Source organism: Melopsittacus undulatus, chromosome 2, assembly GCF_012275295.1.
Source record: "Melopsittacus undulatus isolate bMelUnd1 chromosome 2, bMelUnd1.mat.Z, whole genome shotgun sequence".
Taxonomy (NCBI): Eukaryota; Metazoa; Chordata; class Aves; order Psittaciformes; family Psittaculidae; genus Melopsittacus; species Melopsittacus undulatus.
Genome location: NC_047528.1, coordinates 679,666 through 689,058, shown reverse-complemented (window position 1 = coordinate 689,058; position 9,393 = coordinate 679,666). Strand labels below are relative to the sequence as shown.

The 9,393-nt window shown below is 58.9% G+C and overlaps 1 protein-coding gene across 1 annotated transcript in view; it reads right to left on the bottom strand.

Annotated features, from left to right (window-relative positions):
• Positions 1-4,936: 4,936 nt before the first annotated feature.
• Positions 4,937-9,393, bottom strand: part of PDE2A (phosphodiesterase 2A) — a 45,984-nt gene continuing 41,527 nt past the window's right edge. Inside the window, exons 20-31 of the mRNA XM_034072781.1 lie at positions 8,806-8,883; positions 7,955-8,077; positions 7,799-7,869; positions 7,103-7,225; positions 6,929-7,016; positions 6,798-6,845; positions 6,646-6,720; positions 6,412-6,511; positions 6,156-6,268; positions 5,870-5,908; positions 5,255-5,361; positions 4,937-5,144 (exon numbers count right to left, since the gene is read on the bottom strand). Coding sequence (XP_033928672.1) covers positions 4,937-5,144; positions 5,255-5,361; positions 5,870-5,908; positions 6,156-6,268; positions 6,412-6,511; positions 6,646-6,720; positions 6,798-6,845; positions 6,929-7,016; positions 7,103-7,225; positions 7,799-7,869; positions 7,955-8,077; positions 8,806-8,883 — 1,173 coding nt within the window. The remainder of the gene's footprint in view (positions 5,145-5,254; positions 5,362-5,869; positions 5,909-6,155; positions 6,269-6,411; positions 6,512-6,645; positions 6,721-6,797; positions 6,846-6,928; positions 7,017-7,102; positions 7,226-7,798; positions 7,870-7,954; positions 8,078-8,805; positions 8,884-9,393) is intronic.

Here is a 9,393-nt window from a genome sequence, read left to right as displayed (position 1 = left end):
GGGGGGGCCCTGGCAGGGTGATGCTGAGCGGTGCAGTGCAGTGCAGTGTAGAGCAGAGCAGTTGTATGCAGCGCAGTGCAGTGTGGTGCAGTGTGGAGAAGAGTGGTTGTATGCAGTGCAGTGCAGTGCGGTGCTGTGCAGTGCAGTGCAGTGTGGAGCAGAGCAGTTGTATGCAGCGCAGTGCAGTGCTGTGCTGTGCTGTGCAGTGCAGTGTGGAGAAGAGTGGTTGTATGCAGTGCAGTGCGGTGCTGTGCAGTTTGGTATGATGCAGTGCTGTGCAATGTGTGCAGTGTGGTGCTGCACAGTGTGATCTGTAGTGTGCAGTGCAGTGTGGCTTGGTACGGTTCAATGTGGTGCTGTGCATTACACTGGTGTGCAGTGCAACACGCAGTGCAGTGCAATGTGCAGTGCTGTGCAGTGCAGTTCGGTGCGGTACTCTGTGGTGCTGCATGGTGCTGCGTGGTGCTGCGTGGTGCAACCCAGTGGGGCTTGTACAACGTGGTGCTGTGCAGTGCGATGTGCAGTGCAGTGCTCTGTATCACTGTGCAGTGCAGTGCAGTGCTCTGCATCACTGTGCAGTGCTGTGCACAAGCGACACATCCACGTGCACGAAGCAGCCACAAGCCCCCCACGAAGCCCATGGGCATCAGCACCCATGGGTGCACACGGGTACAGCCCAGAGGCCGGGGTGAGGGGCTTGAGGGGTGGTTGTGGCACCCTGTGTGCACCCAGGGGGCCAAAGGGACGTCACCAAGGGCATGGAGGTGCCAGTGTCAGGGGCAGAGGAGCTGAAATGCCACCATTGCCCCCCCAAACCCTGTTCTAGGCCTTGCTTAGTGTCAATCTGGGCTTTGCTCAGGGCTGTGGGGCTGGGTTTGACCACGGCTGGAGGGGGATGGGGGCACTTCAGGCAGGGTTTCACCCCAATTCTGGCAGCTCAGCCTGTGACAGCATCAAAGCCACCAGGGACTTCCTTTGGGATGAAGCCATCGGATCGGGCTGGGATGAAAGCGCTGCATTGATCCCAGTAATGAATTGCTTGTTAGTGGGATGGCTCAAGTCAGGCCTGGAGCTGGGATGGAAACCACAGCCCTGATGGGGAGGTGATGGGCAGAGCTGAGCTCTGCAAGGGGAGGGAGAGATGTTGAACTCAGGATCCTGCATCCTGGAAAGCTGTGGGAAAGGGTCCATGGGGGGAATCACAGCCATGCACAGCAAAGGGCAGCGTGACCCATGGCTGCAGAGTCCTGCCCATGAGGCTGAGATGGTGCCATGGAATCAGGGAATGGTTTGGGTTGGAAAGGACCTCAAAGCTCCTCCATTCCCAACCCCTGCCACGGGCAGGGACCCCTTCCACTGGAGCAGCTGCTCCAAGCCCCTGTGTCCAACCTGGCCTTGAGCACTGCCAGGGATGGGGCAGCCACAGCTTCTCTGGGCACCCTGTGCCAGCGCCTCAGCACCCTCCCAGGGAACAGCTTCTGCCTTAGATCCAACCTGAATGTTCCTTGTCCAGAGACCTGGACACGCTGCAGAGGTGGGACAGTGTGAACCTCATGGAGCTCAACCAGGCCAAGGGCAAGGTCCTGCCCCTGGTCAGGGCAACCCCAGCACAAACCCAGGCTTGGGGAGATGGGATGGAGCCTGAGGAGCAGGACTTGGGGTGCTGGGTGAGGAGCAGCTCCCCATGACCCAGCTGCAGTGAGCGCTGGAGCCCAAAACCCCCCGTGTGCTGGGGGCACCCCCAGAGCGTGAGCAGCAGCTCAGGGAGGGGATCCTGCCCCTCTGCTGTGCTCTGGGGAGACCCCCCTGCAGCCCTGATCCAGCTCTGGGGCAGCAGCACAAGAGCTCTTGACAAGGGGCTATGGGGAGAAGCTGCTGCTCCCCCATCCCTGGTAGTGTCCCTGCACCCCAAACCCACATCCCTGCACCCCAATCCCACATCCCTCACCCTGCTCCGGAGCATCCCTCGGGATCCCCACACGAGGCACCCACGGAGCCGCCGCGGGGAGATCCACGTATGAAATTTATTTAGGAAACCAAAACCCACCAAAAATTATAGAGTAAGAAAGGAGGAGGAGGGGAAGGAGAAGGGGAAGGGGAAGGAGAAGAGAAGGGGGAAAGGAGAAGGAGAAAAGGAAAAGGGGAAGGAGAAGGAGAAGGAGGAGAAGGGGAGGAAGAGAACAGGAGGAGGAGGAGAAGATTGGGAGGAGTGGAAGAACAAGGAGGAGAAGGGGAATGAGAAGGAGGAGGAGGAGAAAACAAGAAGAGAAGGAGGAGAAGGGGAAGATGACAATAACAAGGAGAAGGAGAAGGGGAAAGGGAGGAAAAGGAGCAAAGACTGGGAGGAGAAAAAGGAGGAGGACAAGGAGAAGAACAAGAAGTACAGAAGGAGAGGAGAGGAATGAGAGGGAGAAGGGGAAGGAGGAGGATAAGAAAGAGAAGGAGGAGGAAGAGAAGAATAAAGAGAAGGAGACAAAGCAGGAGCAGGAGGAGCAGCTTCGTCTCCTCGGGCTCCGCTGGAGCCCAGCACAACCAGCGCCGCGAGCGGGGCACGGAGGAGCCGGCGGAGGCTCCGCAGCCCGGTATCCATAGGGATCTGTCCTGGAACCGGGTGAGCAGCGCCCACCAGCGGCAGGGGCTGGGAAAGCGGGATACGGCCGGATACGGCGCTCCGCCGTGCCGTGGTACCCGGGATGCGGCATCCCCATCCCCGCATCCATCGGCACCCGGTTGGGATGTGAGACTCCCTCGTTGGCTCCGGGATGCAGGTACCGGCTGGATGAGGAGCGTTGGTCCGTGACCACGCTGGAGTCACAGCAGGGATGGAGCCACCTTCCTCTTGCAGTGGGGGGTTCGCTGCCTTGTGGGACCATCCATCTCCCCCCTTGTGTCATCTCATGGTGGCCAAGGGAGGTGGAGAAGGGCTTGTGGGGGTCTCGTAGGAGAAGCCAGCAGCCAACGTGGTCACCGCATGGGTCCTACCAGGGTTTGGGCAAAGGCATCTCCGAGTAGGTAAGGCAAAAGGAATTGAGTTCACTTTGTCCATGGCGAGGTTCTCCTGATGCTCCCATAGACACGTGTGCCCCAGGGCACCCCAGGAGACCAGGCCAAGCTGCCCTTGATCCTGGTGGGACCAACCCCAGCAGAGCCAGGACTTCACTGTGCTGCTTCCATCACCTTCCTCTGCCGTGGTGGTGATGATGGAGCCATCAGCTCCCATGGGCTGGATGGAGCAGCCAGAGGGGCTCAGTGCACCCCAAGGCCTCATTCCTGGCTCCCCCTGCCCTGGTTCTCCTGCTCTTGCCTGGTTTGGGTGGCTCTAAGTGGGGTGACAAAGACCTGGAGGGCCCCTGTGGGGCTGGTGGAGTGGAGGGGTCCACACGTATTGGGTGGTGGGGCTGGGGGGACCATGGGGTGGCCAGAAGGGTCCATGCATGGTGGTTGATGGGACTAGAAGGACCACAGGAGACCATCAGGGTCCATGCATGGTGCTTGGTAGGACCACAGGAAGATGGTAGCATCCATGCATGGCAGTTGATGGGATTAGAAGGACCACAGGAGACCATCAGGGTCCATGCATGGTGCTTGGTAGGACAGGAGGGACCACAGGAGGGCATCACTGTCCATGCATGGTGGTCAATAGGACCACAGGAGGATGGTGGGGTCCATATGCACCAGTCAGCAAGGCAGGAGGGATGGTGGGACACTGGCAGGGTCCATGCATGGCCAGAGGGACCACAGGAAACCATCAGGATCCATGCATGGTGCTAAGTAGGACCAGAGGGACCACAGGAGGCCATTGCTGTCCATGCATGGTGGTCTGTAGGACCAGGGGTTCCACGGGAGGATGATAAGGTCCATGCATGGCAGTTGATGGGACCAGAAGGACCACAAGAAACCATCAGGGTCCATGCATGGTGCTCTGCAGGACCAGAGGGACAACGGTGGGGTCCATGCATGGTGGTCTATAGGACCAGAGGAGACCATCAGGGTCCATGCATGGTGGTCTATAGGACCAGAGGGGCCAGAGGAGACCATCAGGGTCCATGCATGGTGGTCTATAGGACCAGAGGAGACCATCAGGGTCCATGCACGGTGGTCACAGCAGGGTGAAGCCATGGACGGGTTGGTCACTGGTGCAGCCACTTGCAGCGAGGAGGCTCCAGGATGGGCACCATGGTGCTGAGCCAGAGGCACCACATGGTGGGGACCAGTCCTTCAGCCTTGGCACAGGTGTAGCCCTTGCAGGGGTCGTGGTTTGGTGGGACCAGGCTGGGTGAAGGACACGGGGCCTTCCATGGGTGATGGGGGTTAGAGGCAGGGGGGTCTCCAGTGTTGGGGCTGGATGCAGGCAGAGCATCCCCATGGTCATGGGCATCCTGCTCCAGATGCCTCCTCCATGTAGATCCAGCCTTTTTCCATGGGTCTCATCCTGGCTCCTCCATCCCCAGCACTCCCATCCCACCTCCCCAGCCTTGGCTCCACCTTTGGGGTGCATAGGGATGTCCCCACACTATTCACCCCATCACCAGCACTCCCATTGCACCTCATCCCCCTCCATCCCATTGACCCCATTTCAGGTGACAGCCCTCTGAGGGTGCTTCCATTGAGGACGTTGTCCCCATTGTCACCCTATGGGGATAAAACCTGCAGCCTTAAGGCAGTTGAAAGCACACCCAGCCCCATTGTGTCCCTATGGCGTCTCCATGGTGTCCCCACAGGATCCCAAGGCAGAGTCCCACCAAAGAGGGCCCCAAGGTGCAGGTGACACCTGAACGAACACCCAGAGGAAGGGAACAGTCCCCATTGGAGGGGGGTGGGTGGTGGCTGAGCCCTCACCATGGTGCTCCAGTCACTCATGTCCAACCCCACCACCCCACAACCTCCTCCCCATGGTCTGGGGGGGACCATCCATGGTGTCCCCCCCGTCCCCCTTTCACTCAGCCCCTGCCATGGGGTGTCCCCCCTCGGGCTCCAGGCATCCATTGAGCTGGGGGTCGTATTCCTCATCCAGGAAGTCCAAGGAGTTGTTGCTGGGCAGGCCGCGGATGGTGAACTTATGGGACACCTTCGTCCACTGCTCCCGGTTACTGGCCACCCTCTCATAGAGCTCTGCTGCCTTCGGGAAGAGGTCCTGGAGCAACCTATGGGGCGAGAACCCATCAGCATGGAGCTGGACCCACTGAGGGGCAACCACGCTGCTCGGGAGCCCCAAAGCATGGGTAAGAGCCAGCACCCATGGGGTTGTGCTCACTTGTAGATGGGCATGGCGATGTGCTCCATGAAGCTGATCTGCAGCTCCGGGATGTAGGCTTTCTCCCGGTCCATCATCTCCAGCGGGCGGTTGCCCATGGCCTTCTCCTGGAGAGATGGGCAATGGCAATGGTCATCCCTTCTCCAGTCAGACCATCATGGTTGGGTTGGAAGGGAGCTTAAAGCTCATCCAGTTACAAACCGCTGATGTGGTGGGGATGAGGATGGGATGGGAACAGGGAAAATGATGGAGATGGGGACAAGGATAGGGATGGGGACAAAGATAGGGATGGGGACATAGATAAGGATGGAGATGGGAACAATGATGGGGATTGGGACAAAGGTAAGGATGGAGATGTGAACAAGGATGGGGTTTGGGACAAAGATAAGGATGGGGATGAGAACAAGGATGGGGACTGGGACAAAGATAAGGATGGAGATGGGAACAAGGATGGGGACTGGGACAAGGATGGGGTGGGGACAAAGATCAGAATGGGGAAAAGGATGGGGATAGAGATGAGGATGAGGATGGGGATGGAGATGGGGATGGAGAGAAGGATAAGGATGGAGGTGGGGACACCTCCATTGGCCAAGCCCAAGCCCTGGTGCCACCTACCAGGTCACCCTGGGAGAAGAACTCCTTGTAGATCAGCTCCTGCAAGGGACAGGCTGTCAGCATGGAGGGGGGCACACTGGGCTGACCCCCCACCCCATCCATCCCCACACCCCTCCCCATGTCCCCATGTCCTGGCATGGGGATCTCCTGCGTGGCCATGGGGTCCCTCCAATGAGGAACCACTTCCCTAGGATGTGATATGGGGCAGGTTGGTCCCAGTGCCTGGGGGACATGCGGGTGCTATGGGGCAGCTCTCAGGGGGTCAGCCCCAGGGGGGGACGCTCACCGCGATCTTCCTGGTGGTCTTCCAGCCCTTGGTCTGGTCGGAGAGGTCGCAGGAGGTCATGAGCAGGCAGAGCAAGAGGCTGTGGTGCTGCTTGTTCTTGGGGTCATAGCCCACTGTGGGCAGGGGTTGTGGGGCTCAGGAGGGGGTCCCACAGCCCCCATCACCCCCTGCATGAGGACTATGGGGACCTGCGGTGGCAACTCCCAGCCTTGATGGGCTGAGACCCCAACACAACCCCTCATCCCAAGGGCTTCACCTTCTGCCATCTTCTGGAGGTCCTTGAAGATGCGGAGGTGATGGGCCAGGTCGGTGGCCAAGATGATGTCCCTCATGAGGTCCAACATGCGCTGGTAGTCCTGCAGGGCCAGGCAAGGTGACCACCAGCATCCCAAGAGCTGGATGCAGGGATGGGGATGGGGATGGGGATGCAGGGATGGGGAGCTCAGATGGGATGCGGGATGCTCAAGAGGAGCCAAGCTTCGGGGCTCACCTTGCGGGAGAAGTGGTCAAAGATGTTGCAGCCTTGGCTGTTGAGGATGGCGATGGCTTGGGCGAAGTGATGCCGCTGCAGAGGACAGGACCATGGAGAAGGCAGGGTGCAGGCAGGGTCCTGCCCCACACCATGGCCAGGATGGACCTTACCTCCATGACGGAGCCCTCTGAGCTGTACAGCGCAGCCAGGACTGATTTCTGCAAGGCAAAGAGGTGGGACCCATGGATATGGGGGAGCAGAACCCCCAGACCCCATCCCCATCCCTGTCCCACAGGCTCACCGAGGCCACCTGGAAGGAGTTATTGGTGCCTCTGTGGTCCAGGTCGTGGCACATGCAGGAGATGAAGAGGGCGAAGATCTCAATGTCTCTGAGATGGGAAGGAGGGAAACTGAGGCAGATGGGGGGCAGGGAGCACCCCACGGGGACAGGGATGGGGACGGGCTCCAGCCTTACTCCAGGTAGTTGACGAGCTCCAGGTTCTTGTAGAGCAGGTAGCAGAAGTGGGAGACGGAGAAGGCGTGCATCCAGTTGTGGTACGGGGGGTCCCGGTAGCCCTTCTTCACCATCAGGCAGAACCTGGGGGGACACAGGGACATGGGCTGGGGGGGACTTTGTACCCATGGGGACCTTCACTTGGCTGGGTGGACACTGGCAGGATGGGGATGGGGACAAGGATAAGGATGAGGTCAAGGACTGGGATGGGGATGGGGATAAGGATAAGGGTAAGGATAAGGATAAGCCTAAGGATAAGGACAAGTGTAAGGATAAGGATAACGATTACAATAACAATAATGATAAGGATAAGGACAAAACAAGGACAAGGAGGATAAGGATAAGGTTAAGGATAAGGATGTAAGGATAAGGATAAGGATAAAAATAAGGATAATTACAATAACAATAACAATAATGATAATGATTATAAGGATAAGGACAAAGACAAGGAGGATAAGGATAAGGTTAAGGATAACAAGGATAAGGGTAAGGATAAGGTTAAGGATAAGTATAACAAAGATAAGGGTAAGGGTATGGATAAGGATAAGGGTAAGGGTAAGGATAAGGATAAGGATAAGGATAAGGATAAGGATAAGGGTATGGATAAGGACAAGGATGGAGATGGTGAGAAGGATGAGGACAGGGATGGGGCCCCACCTGGTGAGTGTCTGACGGTCCATCTTGTAGGTGTTGATGAAGTTCATGTCCTGCAGCATGCTCAGGATGGCCTGTGGAGGGGACAGGGGGTGGCAGCGGGTGACAGGGCACCCCCAGGCAGGCAGTGCAGCCTGGGACCATGGCCACCATCCTCACCATGGAGGTGTCATCCTCGGGCAGTGAGCGTGGGGTGTAGGTGAAGCTGGCGAAGTTGGGGTCGATGGTGGCCACAGGTTGGATGCCCTCGTTCAGCAGCTTCGTGTACTCATCATCAGACACCTGCGGTGTGAGCAGGACCCCAGGGTGTCCCCAAGCTGTCCTTGGGACCACAGCATCCCCAAGGCCCCCAGGGTACCACAGCATCCCCAAGCCCCCAGGGTACCACAGCATCCCCAGGGTACCACAGCATCCCGAGACCCCCAGGGTACCACAGCATCCCCGAGGCCCCCAGGGTACCACAGCATCCCCGAGCCCCCAGGGTACCACAGCATCCCTGAGCCCCCAGGGTACCACAGCATCCCTGAGCCCCCAGGGTACCACAGCATCCCCAGGGTACCACAGCATCCCTGAGCCCCCAGGGTACCACATCATCCCCGAGGCACCCAGGGTACCACAGCATTCCCAAGCCCCCAGGGTACCACATCATCCCCGAGCCCCCCAGGGTACCACATCATCCCCGAGCCCCCCAGGGTACCACATCATCCCCGAGCCCCCCAGGGTACCACAGCATCCCCAGGGTACCACAGCATCCCCAAGCCCCCAGGGTACCACAGCATCCCCGAGGCACCCAGGGTACCACAGCATCCCTGAGGCCTCCAGGGTACCACAGCATCCCCAGACCCCCAGGTTACCACAGCATCCCCGAGGCCCCAGGGTACCACAGCATCCCCGAGGCCCCAGGGTACCACCACCGCACTGGGTCACCACCGTGGGGAGGAATGGGGGGCACCATGGTGTGGGGGGGGGTCCCAGATCGTGTCCCCATCCCTGTGCCCGTGTGCCCTCACCTTCATGTGGTACATCATCATCTCGTTGGCCAAGTGGCTGCGGTACTGTGCCTCATTCACCTTCTTGTAGAGCAGAGACTGTGGGGTGGGAGGGGGGTTATGGGAGCACTGGGAGGGCCCCCAAGGCCTCCCAGTACCTCCCAGTCAGCCAGCACATCCATGTGTGCCCTCCCAATCCCTCCCATCTCATCCCATCACAACCCCTCCCATCCTATCCATCCCATTCCATTCCCTCCCATCCCATCCCAACCCATCCCATCCCATCCATCCCATTCCACCCCATCCCATTCCATCCCATCCCCATCTCAGTTCATCCTGTCTCATCCCATAACAACCCACCCCATCCCATCTTATCCATACCATCCCATTTCATCTCATCTCATCCCATCCCATCCCATCCTATCCCACCCTATCCATACCATCCCATTTCATCTCATCTCATCCCATCCCATTCCATCACAACCCATCCCATCTCATCCCATCCCATCTCATCCCACCCCATCCCATCCACACCACCACTTAACCCCAAGGACGAGGGACCACACAACATCCCCCATCACCCCTGTGCTTTGTCCATCCCTGGATCCC